General features: G+C 37.8%; 1 protein-coding gene across 23 annotated transcripts in view; it reads right to left on the bottom strand.

Moving 5' to 3' along the window:
- Positions 1-14,006: 14,006 nt before the first annotated feature.
- Positions 14,007-17,495, bottom strand: part of SORBS2 (sorbin and SH3 domain containing 2) — a 145,150-nt gene continuing 141,661 nt past the window's right edge. For 20 of the 23 annotated variants that reach the window (XM_039699868.1, XM_039699877.1, XM_039699867.1 and 17 more), the window contains 2 exons: positions 16,802-16,908; positions 14,007-16,040 (listed from right to left, as the gene is read on the bottom strand). In XM_039699868.1, coding sequence (XP_039555802.1) covers positions 15,979-16,040; positions 16,802-16,908 — 169 coding nt within the window. In that variant the 3' untranslated portion in view covers positions 14,007-15,978. The remainder of the gene's footprint in view (positions 16,041-16,801; positions 16,909-17,495) is intronic. The other 3 variants (XM_039699872.1, XM_039699859.1, XM_039699856.1) reach the window with 1 other exon arrangement.

Here is a 17,495-nt window from a genome sequence, read left to right on the forward strand (position 1 = left end):
TTGTTCATTGGAGAAGTTCATTCCAAATTCCCATTCTTAAGTTACTGATTTATATCTTAATGTGCAGGTTTACTTTTTGGGTGTGAGATTTTTTATTTGGTGGTTGTTTGTTTTTGTTTGTTTTTTTTTTTAGGAAACCCATGTTTGGAATTGCTTAAGTGTCTGTAAAGTTTGTTCATGTTTCTGTACTGTACTGAAATTTGCTTATATATCCCTTGTAATCTTGCTAGATTAAAAGGGCAGGGTAGGTTTAACCTTTATCTAGGCAAGTGGTTGCTCTCAGTTTCAGTGGAAATCATATGCATAAATGAAGCTGAGCTCTTGCTCAAAGAATAATTATTACTTCTGCTCTTCTGCCTGGCTTACTGGAGGGGTGACTTGCTCTCCAAGGTGCTGTTGCTCTGAAAAGCAATTGCAAGATCTGGTTTTATTGATGTTTCCCAGGTTCAGCTTTTTTTTTTTTTTTTTTTTTTCTTCCTCTTTGTAATTAGAGAGGGGAAAGAAAAACAAAAGATTTGAAAGCTAATACTGACTTGATGCTTGTCACATAAGGCTGTTTCATAGTTCCTTTTCAGTGACTGCTTTTAAGAAAGTCCTTCATCCATTTACATAGTCAGTGTACACTTTTTTTGGCTTATCTACCTAGACCACTTCTGTTTTTACATACTAGACCAAAATGACCAGCTGAGTTGGATTGAAATCAGAGCATTTTATCCACTGGACAAAGGTATATTCCTTTCAGTAAAGTAAGAACTTTTTTTTTTTTTGTCTGGTTTTAGGGCATCATATTTTCTTTCATAATAGTTGTAACTATGAAAATAGATTTTTATAAATATGAAGCAGAGTACTGTTTCCTTTTTTTTTGTCTTGTGTCATTGAAGCTTCCATATAATAAAACAAGTATTTTTAAATATAGTTTTAATGGATTTTCTTGTTTTGTACTATAGGGTGATTGGTGTTACAGCCTTTTGTACCTGCAAATACTGCTATGAATTTCTGTATAAACTAGCCTCCCCAGAATAATAATTTAGTCTTTTGGTTTATAGTTTGACTGCCCAAATGTTTGAAGAAGACTTTTGCTTTCCAGGTTGATATTTCATTTGATTTTTGTGTCAAATGTTATTTTTCTAACCAATGCAACCTGAAAGAGTATAACCACCATTTTCCACCTGCCTCCTCCCCCAGAATGGAAGGTGGGGGGAAGCTGTGTCAAATTCCTTTGTGTCACTCACTTTTGGAGATTTGGGAGCTGGGGTCTCAAATTAGGCATTAGAGTGGTAGCATGGTACACAAATCTGTCATTGCACACCATGACACCTCTCTAGCTTTCAAACTCTAGCAATCAAACTCCTGTGCCCATGGCATGGCACTGTTTTCCATATTGCTAACAAAAGGCAAGCTTCTTACCTCACCTCAGAATGTTTTGGATGTAATTTTCATGTTTCTTCTTCCAGTATGTCCCTGCCTTGATGGAAGAAAATGTTTTCCTTACACTTGGCAGACTGAGAGTTGAAGAAAAAGGTTTTATTTAAGCAGCAAATGTTTAAAACCAGTTCATCCTTCCGTAAACTCATGGAGTGCTCTGTTTCAGGCTGCAGAACCAGAATAAACCCCGCTACAGGCAGAAACAAACAAAAAACCCCAAACACTTCAGAGTCCGCATTTTAAGTCAAAAACCTCCTGTCTTGCTTCAGAGCTTAGTCTATATCATAATAAACTATATTGGACTTTACTGTTTGTGAAGTTTAGACAGTACCAGTCTAGGATGCTAAATGGAGCCTGAAAATCACTTGCACATGTGGAACAGCATGTACTGAAACTGGCTGTCCAGAGGTGAAAGGTCAGAGTGTTCCAAACTGCACAGCCTGTTTTCTATTTCAAAACTCATGGGTATATGAGAAATCTTTTAATAATAAGTACTACTTATTTTAAAAGAGTTCCCAAAGCAATAAGACTGATTGTATGCAGATTGTAGTTTTTCCTAATTTCGTTGTTAGGGAATGATTAATAATTTGGATCCTGGTGAACTTTTCTTATCAGCTTTTGGTTAAGTGGATGTCTGACAAATCAGCAGTACCCTTAGTTTTTCCTGGCAAGGGAGAAATGCTCTTTTCTTTTCCTGGGTGCTACGACAAGCATCTCTGTTATTCTTCTCATGTGTCTGGCAAGGAAGGGAGGAGTGGAGGTCTTGTACTTTACCCCTCTCCCAGACATTAGAAATTCCTAGGCTGGAAATATATGTGAGGTGGAGAAGGACATTCCTACAACTCCTCCCTACCTGCCCCAGCTTTGTAGATGCTTTGAAGCAGTGATTTAGGTCAACTGACCTCTCATTTTAAACCTTTGATTATCATTTTTACATAACTCTGGTTCTTTTCTCTGCTGCTTAGATTCTAAGTAGCAAACTGAAACTGATAAGTATTTTCTTAAATCTTTTGTATGCAGACTTGGGAAGCCAGGAATGTCTTGTCTATTTTTTTTTTTTTACCATATTATTTAACTTTCAAAGGTTATTAATTTGTTCCATGAATACTGCAGAAATGGAAGACTTAAACCTCAATTTTATTCAAGAAGCTTCCTACTTACTAAGTGAGGAGTAGGTGTCTTAGAGCCTTTTAAAGCTCACATTAAGGATCTGTTCTAAATTAGCAAGCCAATAAATGGAAAGTATTTTTTTAGTGAAATGGTATGTTTCAGAGCTGTTTCATGAAATTCTAAGCAAATTGAAAATAGAATTTGAAATATTTTATTTTTAAAAGTTGTTTAATTACAGATGTACTTGGTTTTCATCTTAACTGATATTTGTGCACTGATTTTTTTCCCCCTTATTTTCTTTTTAATTTTTAAAAAATGTAAAAGAGGAGCTGGGGACATTTATAAAATAATGACAAGTGTTAAAAAAAATCTAAAGAGTATATTGAATGGAATGAGATGCTGATGTCACATTAAGGTGTTGAAGTACTGCTTACCTTAATTTTGAAAATTCGTGTCTGTACTCTATGTTTGCAGCTCTGTTTTGCAGTCTATGCATGTCTTGACTTTCCATCTGTGTTGCTAAGATTCTGATTACTGCACTGGTTTTCTGAAGTGTTGCTTTGTCATATTATTTGAATTTTGCCTATTTTGCAGATGTGGTTATGACTAGGAAATGAATTTGTTGTCATTTTTTGGTTTTGTTGTGAGCCTGATGTGTCAGCACATTTTATCATTATGGCTCCTGGCAAAAAAGTTGCAAAGCTTTTCTCAAATTTTGTGCTTAATTGCTGCATTTATCAAATTTCACAATTAATTTTATGAATGTTTTCTGAGAGGCTGTGTTTTCCTCTTGCGTATGGAAAAGGATTTGCCCATCTGTTCTGACAGCCTGTAGGAGTTCTGATGGAGAATCTTAAAGCTGGCTGAGGAAGGAGTTTTTTTCTTTTCAGCTCATTCACTCATCAGTGGTTCTGCTCCCTTTAATAGCTGCAGTCAAACGTCATGTCCAAATTTGGCAAGCTGAGGCCTTTTTTGTTTAAAGTTAAAGCCATTTTGGCATTGGAAATGAGATAAGCTCATTTCAAAGAACTGAAGTTGGAATGAAGTTAGCAAGGCTCTATGCCATCAGATAAGTCCAGTATGCTTCATAAATTAACATGCTGGCACTTACATAATTTTTGAACATAAGTTGGCTGTTACACAACTCTCTGATGTGTTTGCCATTCGACTTTACCTGAAAAAAATAATGCACAGCAGTTGTTAGATTTATGGAACCTCTTTCATGAGGCATATTATAGAGCAGCAGTCAGGAAATAGTCCAAATACTTCATTAGGTGTGCAATGACACGTACCTACAGAAATGATAACATGCCTCTTCAGACACCCAGCACTGCCTCTGTTAAAGGCAAAGCTTCACTTTTTATTTCTGCAAGAATTAGTCCTACTTCATGTGTGATTTTATGTGTTTAGCTATGTGTAATCTTTTATTGCTACATGGAAACTAACTGTGTCTTTTCAAGAGAAAAGCTTATATTTACTAAAGGGATAGTGGAGAGATCAAGTGGCATCAAGACACTTGACTCTTGTTCTTTCCAAGCCATAGGTGTAAAAGGTAAACATTTACCACTAGATTATTATTACTTGTGTCTGTGTAGGCCAAAATACATGTCTGGATGCTGTTAGTATACCAGTGGTGGCTAGCAATACTTCTTTTCTTGTGCTAGGTTGCATGATACAAGTCAAGTATTGGCAGTGCCCAGAAAAGAAGAGGCTGGAGGAAATAAGGTGATTAGGAGCAGGGAAATGGGCAGTGGAGGTAACATGAGGCCTTCCAGGGGGTTATGTTATATTGTAATTTAGCAGATAGTAATTTTAGATTCTTAGAAGCTGTTGGCCAACTGTGTTCCAGGCATGACCCAGTCAGCTTCTCCTGTGTACATCTTACTTAGACATTGCATCCTTTCTTTTAAGACATGTATTTTGTAATTGTTATTCAAGTCTCATTCATGTGATATGAATTACTGTATGCCCACTATTCATAGACTAAAACTGGCACAAAATGCTGTGGTATGTCCCTTCTATGTTACTTATAATTAATCTTTTTCTTCTCCTAACTAATCAAGATAAAAGGTTACAGGCAAGTGAATGTATTTGGATTGCATATGCTGCTGCTGGAGAAGGAGCTGGTTCTATTCAGTAGCACTAGATGCAACAAAAATTTCAGAGAATTTTGCAAAACTCAAGACTAAGAATAGATCCCTAGTACAGCTTGTGTGACCAGAGGGACCCATCAGGCAGGAGTCAGTAGCAGTGCTTTTTGGATTGCATTTTGTCTAAAAATTATTAGATGACAAGAGAGAGCTTGTTCTTCTTGGAATGGTAAAATTGTCAATGAAGAGCCTGTCTATAGTGTATGTCCCTCTCCATGGAAACACTTGTGTGTATGTATGTTTTTTCCCTTCTTCTATTATATTGTTGGCAGTGAAAGTTATATCTGGAAAAAGATCTGAAGTGTCAAGTAAAAACAGTGATTTCTTGGTTAAGAAGAAAATGCTTATCCCTGTATGGTTGTGATTTGTATTTTATTCCGGCTCTGTTTTAAATTTTTTTCCATATATAATTTTTAAATTATTATCTTTGATTTATTGAGAATGTCTTATATTGTAAATAACACATAATAAAAGTCTGGGAATGCTATGAATATTTACAAAATACCTTTAGGAAAGGCAGAAATAAAGTGGGAGGCAAAGCTGCTCATCCTGTCTGGATCTTCTTCTGAAGATTCTCCTAGTTTTCATTCTATGCAGTTCTTTTTAACCACACCTTTATCCTTGGCTGTAAAATACTGCTTTTCCATAGGGCTCTTTGAATATCGCAAAGTGCTTATACGCAACTGTAATCTAAATGTGTGAATGCCACTGAGAGTATGTCTGGTGTTTCCCTGGGGCTGGCTACAGGTTTTTTTGGAGGAATGTAGGCAAAAAGGAACCATAAGGATTTCAACCGTGGTCCATAGTGGCTCATTCTGTATTGCAGTACTTGAAAAGTTTTTTTTTTTGTCAGCCCCTGTCTGTGAACTTGTGTGCATTTATATCTATGATAGAAAGAACCATGGTCCATAGTGGCTTATTCTGTATTGCAGTACTTGACAGGTTTTTTTTTTGTCAGCCCCTGTCTGTGAACTTGTGTGCATTTATATCTATGATAGAAAGATATCCTTGGTAACAGTTAATTACAGTTGTTCTGTTAGTCTACTGACCCATGATCTCTATCTGGGAAGCTTAGGAAGCAGGGAAAACAAAAGTTGATTCTGCCTTAAGCCTGAAAAAATATATGGATATTTTTTTTCCCTAAGTACAGAGCAGTCAAGTGTTTCTTCAAAGCATGTGTCAAACTTCTAGATCAATACCTTGACCTATTTTGTGGTCTCCCAAGAGATAAGACTCCATACACAAACAAATGATGAGATCACATGTGAGATCACATGTTAGGTCATAGTCACTTGTAGACCATGTGCCAAAACTTCTGAGTATTTTTCTCTTAGAAACAGGCATCAGAATGGCTTTTAATATACAATTGTTATCTTATGTTCCATAAAGTACCGTATTCAGCATCTATTTTTCTTTCACTTTGTGGCTTGGCTTCAGCATTTTAACAGCAGTTGCTATGGCAGAGTTAGCCATGTTTATTGGGTCATGACAAACGGCAACAGCTGAAAGACAAATATTGTATTCTGTTTTAAGTATAAGGTGGGCCCTGAGCCAGAGATTAGCAGCTTCAGAATATAGCTAGCCACAAAGCTGGATCCTCGGGTCCTGACGCACACTCTAGTTACTCAAGCAGAATGCTTAAATGTAGCTGGATACTGTAAATATTTTCCCCATTACTATCTTGAGTAATCTCTTTCTGCTTGTTTAAAGGACACTGGCAGCTTGTTCACGTCCATGAATTAGTTTCTTATCAGAAAAAAAAAAAGAAAAAAAAAGCCAATTTAAAGTAATTAATTATGTATTTCACACTTTGCCCTGATTGGACTTTTTGCTTGATTCTGTTCAGTGAATGTATGGCTAAGTGCACAGAACTGAGAAAATATTTGCAAAAACTAGCTATATTGTGAAAAATGATGAACAGCAAGGATAAAAATGGCAGAAACTTAAGCAGTTTCTCAATTTATCAACATGTAAGAACTGTATATGAAATGGTAGATGTGAAACTGTCAGATATCCACAAAGTCTTAAAACTAGTATTCATATATCCACTATTGCTATACTTCAGCATGTGGAGAGTTAATGTAGTTCATACCATAGCTGGGAATTTTTGTTCTTGGTTGCTGGTACTGTGGAAATCCAGGCCAGAATTTAGGTGTAATTCCTCTAGGCTTTTCAAAGGGTAATCCTCATTCTACAATGTGAAGTAAATAATGGTGTTTACAGGTAGTGCTTTGAAATGTGAGTAAAGTCTCCTAACAAAAATCTCTCTGGAAATAAAGACCTGAAAGTGGTTTCATTTGCAATCCTTACCACTGACTCCCTCCAGCTAAAAAAAACCCCACCCATAGAACCAACCGCCAAAACCACTGAAAACTAAAAACCTCTTCAGAAAAAAGCCTCCCTAAGACTGATTTTTTTTTACCCCCTCTTGCCTGTACATTTCATTTCAGCAATTTCTTGTTTGGCATTTTTCAGAGCTTAAAAGTAACTTGCTAAAGTTCTCTCGCTTGAGGGAATGCCAGAATGTTTAAAGTCAGGATCTTCTAGCAACCTCCAGTAAACGTGCTGTGGGAGCTGTTAGCTAACATAAGTTTTATGGACTGATGCAGGAGACCATCTCATCTTTGGAATTTCTGGATTTCAGCAATGATGTCAAGTTGCTGAGGTCTTTTGGTAGATGTCTGGGTAAGGCAAGAACCAAAGTGTGAGAGCTTGAATGGAATAGAACAGAATTGCAGTAATTTTCAGTAGTAACATGTTTTATATTCCATGGATGCCTTTCCCTTCATAGTATTTTTGCCTCTGGAGCTGGCAGGAAGAGGAGTGGTAGAACAGGAGGGAAAAGTAGGGTAGGTCACTTGTATGGGGGGGGGGTTGAGCGAGCAGCTGCATGGTGCTTACTTTCCAGCTGGGCTTAAAATCAGGACAGTCAGATTTCCAGCTGGACTTAAAACCACGCCTTTCAGGGTGGGCAGGCCCACAGAGTCTGAAGGATTTCTTTGGGCTTGCTGTAGCTGTTTGTTTCTTCCCCTGTTGATCTTACTCTTGATTCTTTTTAGTCTGGTACAACTAATAGTTACCTTTCTATGGCTTTCCTGGGGAGCTATCATTCATGGAAACACAGGATGTGTGTGGTGAAGGGGATGGCTTGTCAGGCCACCCAGAACAGAGACCAGACAGTGTTAAAGGAATAAAGTAGGTATTTATTACAAGGTCTTCAAAGGATACACCTTGGGCAGTACAAGAGCCCGGCTGTGGCTCCACTCAAGATGACCACTGAGCCATGAGTTTTCACACTTGTATAAGTTTTGGTCCATTTGCGTATTGGGGTTAATTATCCAATTACAGCATCAGGATATGAAGTCCCATCCTCCCAGATTGCTCTCCTCAGTTATCTGTTTCTGGGCCCGAAGCTGCAACAGTGTCCTTGGTTCTCAGGCTGGAAAAGCCAATTACAGCATCAGGTTATGAAGTCCCATCCTCCCAGATTGCTCTCTTCAGTTATCTGTTTTTGGGCCCAAAGCTGCAACAGTGCAACAGTGTCCTTGGTTCTCAGGCTGGAAAAGGATTGTTTTGTCTAACTAAACTGTGAAGAGAACTTGCTAACACTTGATATGAAGTTCAGAGTTATATACATGAATGCAGTACAGAATCTGGAAAATATGAAAGCTAAAACTTAAGGCATCAAAGGAAGGAAGGTGACAAGGCTGGCTCCATAACACAGCCAGGTATCCTGTTTTAGGGCCTGAAGCAGCTCTCCCTGGTTTTGTCTGCCTCTGATGTCCCAAATACACTGCTTTTTCTTCACTAGTAGCCACCCCACCTCTCTGGTTTTGTTGTGTATTAGGTTTTAAAATTTATTTATTTATGTATTTTTAGTGGAGGAGGTTGAAACATCTTTTCTGTAACTGAGGTACAGGATGTACCTGTGAATGTATGTCTGTAAGTGAAACAGTTTTGTTGTGTATTAGGTTTTTAAATTTATTTATTTATTTATTTGTTTTTAGTGGAAGAGGTTGAAACATCTGTTTCTGTAATTCACAGGTACATCCTGTACCTCAGGATGTACAGAATCTGTAATTCTGTACATCCTGAGGTACAGGATGTACCTGTGAATGTATGTCTGTAAGTGAAACAATTTACTTTAATTTAGTGCTGTTTCCCCTTCTGCATTAAAGCAATGGTTAAGACCTCAAAGGACCAAGGACATCGTAGCATGAATGCTGTACAAATAAGTTGCAGGTTTTCTGCCTTGAGGATTCTTGTCTCGAAGCCTGCACTGTTTGTGATTCTGCAATGAAACAGATAAACAAAGGAAGTGTGTGTTGCAAAGAATGGAGAAAGTTTGGATAGTTAGCAGTTATTTTAAGATCCTGTGCACAGAATTTATCCCTGGTATGTGCAACTGAAAAGTCAATTTTCTGTAACAGCTTAAACTGCAGAAGTTTTGCAATTAAAGCTGCAATGGTCAGAAGTTATTATGTGATGCTGATGTAGGTTTGGGACAATTTCTTTCTTCCAACACTCTTCTTTAAAATTCCTTTTGACTGAAATGGTAGGTACAAAAACTTTGCACCCCTTTGTTAGCAGCATGCTTGTTTCAGAATGTGGGTATGGATTGGTGACTAGCAGAGGGGTTTTTTGTGTGTCCTGGGTGTTTCCCTGTGGTTTTGATGGTATATGACTTTCATACTTTCTGCTTCAGATTGTCTCATGTGCTGCTTTATGTCTTGTACCTCAGAGCTGGCTGCAGGAGCAGTTGAAATGAATCTATAAATAGTTCCTTGAACTCTTCCATGGCATATAAATATTGCTCTCTACTACCCCAGACGTCCTGGGCACATTCATTTGTCCTCTTTTATGGTGTAAGGAGGGAAGGGCTCATTCTCACCTGTTCAAATACTTCCAGTTACATGTGAAAAAACCCCCTATCTATAACAGATGAATTTGTGGTAGTGTAAGAAAAGCCTCTGGTGGGTATTAAGCCAGCTGGTATTTGTACATGTTTCACATTACAGTCCAGAGCACTAACCCAGGGAAGCACGAGTTGGGTCATTGCATGCTTGGGGTTTATCTAGCAAATCACAGTGACAGAAGCGGTGCAATGACCCACTTAGAACGACATGTTCAGGCTTCTCAGTGTTCCCCATCTGAAGTGCTGGTTTCACTTGTATGCTTAACTCAGGGGTGAGGGAGAGCATCACAGTGCAAATGACTGAAGGCTTGATTATTTTAATAGAGCGGTTTACTTCTTTGCTCCTTAAGTGGCACTTGTAGAAAGTCTTGAGATAAAATTACTCCATTTTATATTAATGTAAGATGGCCAAAACAATCTTAAAGGATCAGATCCTTTAAGATATTAAAATAGCAAATTTCTCATCCAGTCACTTGGAGGTAGAGCTTGGACTGCAAAGTGGACACAGGTGAATACTGGGCCCGCTCTTGCAAAGGAAACATTGGCTTGTGACAGAGAAGTGAAACTCCTCCTTTTGGAGGGAACTATCAAGAGCCACTGCTTGTAACTCTGGTAATTCTTCACTGGTAGAAATAAATAATTACATTATTCTTGGGATGTTTTTAAAGTGGTTTACTGATTTATCTGATGGATGGAAAATGTAGGAGGATTACTTTGCTATTTGTTTATGGGGGTGATGAAATAATGGCTTCCAAGTTTGTTATTTGTGTTGGCAGCAAGAAACATGAATTGTTGAGATGTGAGTGTCTGTACTGAGGATAGCAACGCATTTTGTGTTGTCAGTCAACACTTCCCCCCCTCCCTGCCCTCGTGTCACTTGTGATGTAATGCCATTCTGATGCAGTGGAACCCTCTGTGCTCCTGATTTGTAATTAGACGTGACATCATGATATAAAGTGTGCTCAAAAAATTGGTATGGGATAGTTGTTATAGGCATTAAAGCTATTTTAGTAAGAATGCTTTCTGCTTTTTTAGTGGTGTAAAACAATTGGTTACCACAAAACTTTGCTCCTTTGTGACCCCTGAGGAAACAAAATCTAAATATCAAAAGGCATATTTCTTAATACATTATGTGTGGGATTCTCATTGATGCAAATGAAACAGGAGCTGGGAGTCCTGGGTGCAGCTGCACAGTGTAACTATTTACAGCACATTTGCACTATAAGTTGCACCTGCAGGATTGTTCAGGTTCTTCCCTAGTTTCAGCACCATATAGTAACTAGAAGCTTTTGCTATTTTTTATAAAATGTTTCAGAGGTGACAAAACCCATAATTGAGAGCCTAGCAGTCACCAGTATCACTTTCTTTGGCCTAATTAGTTTCTGACTTAGGGAAGTGCAAGCAGGAATTCATTCATTATTTTGTTTCAGTGAATTTCTGTCATATTCTGTATAGATATGTGTGAAAATATTTTTAATTCTCAAAGGAATGTGACTTCACTATATAGATGAGAACAATAGAATCTATTGGGCAATCTTTAGGACTTGGGAACTTAATTATCTGGTGATTACAGGGAGGGTAAAAGTAAAATGGCAATTTTTGCAGCCAGTCAAATAAATGGCATGATGTTGATTGATTATCAATAGAGTTGCAAAGAAAGTCTTGTTAAATTCAGCATCCCTATTTACTGTGTATGGGTAAGGTACTGATTTCCATTGTGTTGGTCTGGCAGTTCTCTGATGTGTAAAATGGATGGATTTAGGTCTTGGTCTGATTGGTATTTGCTAGTTGTAACAATGGATAAAAGAATTTTTTTAAGCTAACTTGTCAGTTAAGTACTAAAAAAGGCAACTATCTGCTCTGCTCTGTTGGGGGAACAGTTAAAGGAGTGGACTCTGGTCTCTGTGTGCACTCACACTTTCCAATATAATAAAACCAACCCAAACTGGACGTTCAGTTGTTCTAGTGCTTCTTTCTTATGCAATTTTTGTTTCATGTTAACACAGAAATTACTACCAATACTGTGGGATCTGTTGGAGCTTGCTGTTAACTGGAGCAAAGGCAGGGTTTCACCCTGTAACTATAAATGCTGTGAGGGACTATACTTAGCAATGACCTAAGGTCTTTCTAGAGCTACTGACTTCATGTTTCCAGCTTCCCATGGGCTCATGCACTGTTTTTTCAAATGCACAGGAAGCACCTCATGTTCCTGTCGTGGTTCTGTATATCAGCATTTAAAAGGCAACTAGTAAATACCAGGCATCGCAGAATGACACCATGCTTTGCTTTGGCACGGGTGACAGAATGTGAGACCTGCTGGGGTGACCCTTTGCTTAGTTTGGGATATAGATCACTACCCTGAACTGCTCATGCATTAGTCTCCCTGGCTTGTTGATATGTTATGGGCTGTCTTGTTTTAGGAAGCCTTTGCCTCAGCAGCAAATACTTTCTCTGCAGGGTAGGGACTGAGATCAACTGGTTTTTCGGGATGTTGTGGTTATGTTACCTGTTTGTCTGTAAAGTACTGCAACTCTGCAACAGACTTGATTTTACTGCACTGGCACTGACTTTTCTTAGTCTGCAAATCCAGCTGCCAACTCATAGCATTAAAAGCAAATCCTAAGAGAAATCATGAAGCATGCTACATTTGCTGACAAGGAAAAAATAATTTGGTTTGATACATAATTTTTCAGAAAAATCAGTGAATATCTGAAGCTTTTAATTGATCTGTTCTCATACTTTCCTAGATAATAAGTGGCTGGCCTCTAATTCCCCAGACCTCTCTCGCTCTCTGGCTTTTTCAATGAAACACCACCTACTTGTGTGGGGTGGCCTTCTTGGTTTTATAGGGGCTTATCCAAGGAAACTAAAAAAATGCTTTATTTGTTCCTTCAATAGTGTAGTTGGGATTTCAGCAATCTTAACAGACTTGAGTATGTTTGGTTTAACTGGATATCCTTAAATATCTTTGCTTTTTGATGAAAACATTAAGAACTACAATCTTCTCCTGAAGTGCCAATGGCTTGCTATTCTCATTACAATGGCAAATATTTTTCCCTTTTTCATTCACTTTGCAATTAGCAGAGGATTCTATCTCCTCCCTTACAACTCAGACCTTTAACTATCCAGAATTTCTTTATATTAACGAGACTATACTAACTAGCTGATGTTATTAGGCTAGTTTTTATAGAAGACTATTAAAGCACAACACTGCCTGTTTCTGACAGCTCTCACAGGTACCTGGCATAAAGCAGGACTTCCGTGATGTCCTGAATCCCATGCTGGGTCACCCAGCAAGCAGAAAGGGCAAACCACACCATGTTACACTGCATATGCCAGCATTTGGTTATTGGGCTGTGAGAAGAGATGCATGTGTGGTGGTTTAAGCTAAATTAGCAGAGGAAGGTCCCTTCAGTCCTACCGACTAAATCAGGCCTTGTCCCAGCTGAAAACACTCCCAGCACTGACAATTATACTGACAAAGGAGTTTCTGCTGGAGTTTTAACAGCAGTCCTTGGTCTTAACCTTCCTGTAGACATGTATCACTTTCAGCTACATATTTATTATTTATGTAGAGATGTTAGTGGGTTTGTATTTTCCAACCCAGCAGTTGTGAAGATGAAACAGCACGCATCAGACTTGAGGAAATGGATTATTCCTGTCCAAATGCAGGTTACTGTTGCACTGGATTCTTTAGTGGTAGAAGTACACCATGCACAGCATTTGGGAAGAAGCAGCCTGGCAGGAATGGCCAGCATGGCATGGTGAAGAAGGACTAAGAGCTACTCTGAAGCTCCAGCAGTATCTGTGCAACCAGGCAGTGAAAAAAAATTTCAACAACAACAAAAAAAAAACCAAATACAACCCCCTACCCAAAACCTAGAACCTGGTTTGCTTCTTGTTGCAAGCTTTTTTTGACAGTTGTTCTTTGCCAGGCAGAGATGTCCCAAGTGTAAAATGTTCCCCAAAAACCAGTGTTTTCCTCAATTCTTGTTCCTATGCTGTCATTTACCATGGGAGTCTTGTTCTGCTTTTGTTGAAGGATTAGGATGTAGGAACTTCTGGCATGTATAAAGGGTTTATACATTGTGTGTTTTACCTTTGTGTTTCTGTGTGAAGGATGGTTCTGGCAAGAGAAAAATCATCTCAAATTGGCACACACTATGCAGAAAGTCCATAATGTTGCTTTTGCATTCAAGTGTTTCAGGGATGACAGAGAAGTGGATCAAGTGACAGCTGGGTAGGCAATGCTAGTGGCACATATATATAACTGGTGTAGGCTTGCTGGGGGGTGTGTGTGTAAGTACAAGGTGTACTAATATTTGCATAAAAGCTTGAAGAGTTAAGCACTTTGCAATACTTAAGTGATAATTTACTTGTATTTGGAGAAATGATAGGGGAAACAGTTTTGTACTCCAAGCAAAATTTATTAGAAGTCTATTCGAGGAAAAAAAACCCAAACCACAGAGACCTTTTGCTTGTAGGAATTCAAAGTCAGTTACCTGAAACCCAGGTATGAAAAACCTGCATTTTTCTAAAATCAGATACAGAGTAGAAACAGTACTTTTTAAATATCACAGGCAACAGATATTTAAGTCCTCAATCATAAATGGCATCAAAGATAGTATTAATCTCACAGCAAAGCTGCATGCAGATCTAGTTTAAAATTGAAAGCCTTTGAATATAAAGCTTTTGCCATGAAATCTGCAATAATAAAGGTATGCTGCACAAAGATGTTTCTTTACCTTTGCCTTAATGACCTTTCTCAGTAATAAAGACATATGTACATTTAGATTTGGCTGGTAAACCATATTTTAATTAATAAAATTTTGCATAAAAGGCTATCTTACAGAATTGCACTATCCAGATGTGCTTATGGTAAACAGAGAAAGAAAAGAAAAACGCATTGAAATGTTCTGTAGGTGAAGAGGGCAAATAAGAAACTTAATTTTTTAAAAATCAACAACCAAATGGCTCTGTACAAAAAACCAAAATTATGTACAAAATGCTACAGAGACTACATACATTTTGATAATTTTGATCCATTACCCATGTAAAATGCAGCAGAAGCTTTTGCCATCTATAAGGTGCCAAAGAAACCAAATCCAAATTTTTATTTTTATAAAGCCATAGTCATGATCATACTGTGCCTTAATTTCATTTGCTATTTATGCTTACCTTTGCTTATGGAAAATGTTTGTTTTTAAACACTTGTTCATTCAGACAAAAAACCAAAACCCAACACCTCTAAAAATATATCCGGTTTAATATTTGTGACTTTTTTCTGTCTAAATTACTAAAAAGAATGTGTAACTTGGGTTTCATTAACATACATACACATATATAGTGAAATAAATCAGTACATGATGCTTGTGAATATTTTTCAGGTGGCTATGTTAGGAAAGAAAAAAACCAAAATCCAACAACCCTTTGCACTAACACTGTTTACCTTCCTGCTTCTTTAATTTCCTGATAAGAAAAAACACTAACCTCTTACACTTCATGTTGCTTACTATTACAACATTTTGATTACAACCATTTAATATCAGACATCAATAGCAGGTTATTATTGTCTATGCTTACAGCACTGTCTTGCTCTTCCTTAAATCCTCTTTCCCAAGTCTTTGTGCCTTTTGCACTTCTTACTTTTTAACAGAAAACACTACAGGTTCACTGCAGTTTTTCATTAGGGAAAAAAAGAAAAAAGATTTAGCCAATACCATTGCACCCGTTCAGAACACTTGCAGTTCTTCCATTTTTCACTTTGATTGCTTGAGATTTTACAATCACTGTGCATTTGTTACAGCATACAAGTGCAGGCAAAAAATCTATATTATAGTTTGTCATACATTGTAAACCAGTACAATAGGCAAACCCGTGACACAGCAATGTGGAAGCAACAAATGCTGCCAAGCTAATAAGAATGTGTAAAATTAATTTTTTTAAAAAATAGTAAACAGCAACTTTCCTCTGTATTACGTGCATGCTGAAAAAATCCCACCAGACTTCATGGTAGTACCACAAATGTTCAAACCAAGGTTAATTTTTTCTCCCTTCCCCCCTACCCCCCATGGCAACTCATTTGTGTACCTGTCATCAGGCTTTTCTTACTGTGTTTCACATGAAAAGACTTTAAAGCAGGGAGTATTTAAATGTTGAAATTATTCCTCTTGTCTCAGAAAAGCTTAGTTATCCACTCTGTGGTTGTTGCTGTAATACTGCTGGAACGTTTGGCGGGTGGGATGGGATGAGGATGAACTAGATGGCCTCTATTTGAGACTGCAAGCAAGAAAACAGAAGGCCAGCGTAGCATGTTTTCTAGCAGCTTTATGCAGATGTGTTGCAGAGATGCAGCATAAATAAGTTGAAAAAAAAATTTCACAGCCTCTTGACATAGTTTCCAGGGAAAGTACCAAACAATTTGGTTCTTCTTGAGGTTCCTGAAATTAGAAGCAATAGATGAAAGATGGGAATAAAACCAGAAAATCACTATGTAAGCATGGCCTTAAAATTTTTTATGTTTAATATTGCACAAACAGAATGAACTAGAGTTCCTTATACTATATAATTTTATTTGTGAGGTTTAACAAAGTGTAACACAGGAAGCAAAATGCAAATGAAGAGGCATATTTGACTAAATTGTTATGCCTGATTAAAAGCTGTGCTAAAATTCTTGGTACATAGAAATAATTTAATTTCAACAACATAAGTCTATTTAAATAATGTGAATTTTTAAAACATTAAGAACTTGTCAGATGATTAAGTTAGCTGCTGTGTGCATGAGGGTTTATGAAATGATTAAGCCACCATATCTAGACCTGGTTATGAAATCATCGTTTGTTCAGCAATACTTGGGTTTCACAAGTGGTCAATGCTGTGGATGTGTTCCTGTGAGAAGGTTTTAAGTTACCTGGTCTTTATAAAGAGAGAAGTAATACATAGTCCATTCTGTGTCACAAATGACAACAATGCTGTACAACAATCCAGAGCTGTGTGTCAATTTGGCATACATTTTAAAAGACAAAAGTGCAAAATCACCTGCTAATTTCAGTGGATTTTGGCTGGGATTTCTCCTGATAAAGCCAGGTTCAGGTTTATTACACTAAAAGCCAAAAATCAAGTGGTTTAAAAGACACTACACAAAGAGGGCAGCACAGGTCAGGGGGAACAAAAAGAAGAAAGCAACCAAATCAAAACATACCCACAAACCATCCATCATCACATTTTTCCATCACATCAATGACATCTCCCTCTCTGAGCTCCAATTCATCTTCGTTCCTAGGAGTATAGTTATATAGAGCCTGAAACCTTAAATAGGACAAATGAGGCATTTTAAAAAGATGTAAGAGTTCCTTGCACTTTTGCTCAAGTAAAAGAGCTGGTTTAAACATTAAGAAGAAATGCTTCTTGCAAATAGAGGGGAAATTGACTTTTTTTTTTGCCTGGTGGACTTGAGGATTAGGAACTTATAATAAATAAAACCTTCATTAGAAAGGCAACTCATGAGACACTGAAGACTGGGTTTAAAGGCAAGTCTGATGGCTCCTCAACCAGTTGTTTCAAAAACATTTTTTTTTAAACATTTTAGTGTTATTTTATAGTTCAGTAACCAAACAAAGAACTTCTAAAGGAGAGTCTAGATGTGCTAGCCCTGTAACCTTCCATGGTCAGCACTGTGGTTCTGCCTTTAAGCTCTTAGAAGCCAGCAGCAGCACAAACGAGGGTTCCCAGGACAGCAGCTCTCACACACTGTCACTGTGGCTGGGGGAGCTCCCTGGCTCTTCAGTGCTACACTGATCTGTGAGTGTGAGGGAGAGGCCTGGATCAAATCAGTGGACATAGGGATGGAAACTCAATATTCAATCCCTGAGCTGTGCTTCTACACCTGGCCAGGG

Source organism: Passer montanus, unplaced genomic scaffold, assembly GCF_014805655.1.
Source record: "Passer montanus isolate IOZ18808 unplaced genomic scaffold, ASM1480565v1 scaffold14, whole genome shotgun sequence".
NCBI lineage: Eukaryota > Metazoa > Chordata > Aves > Passeriformes > Passeridae > Passer > Passer montanus.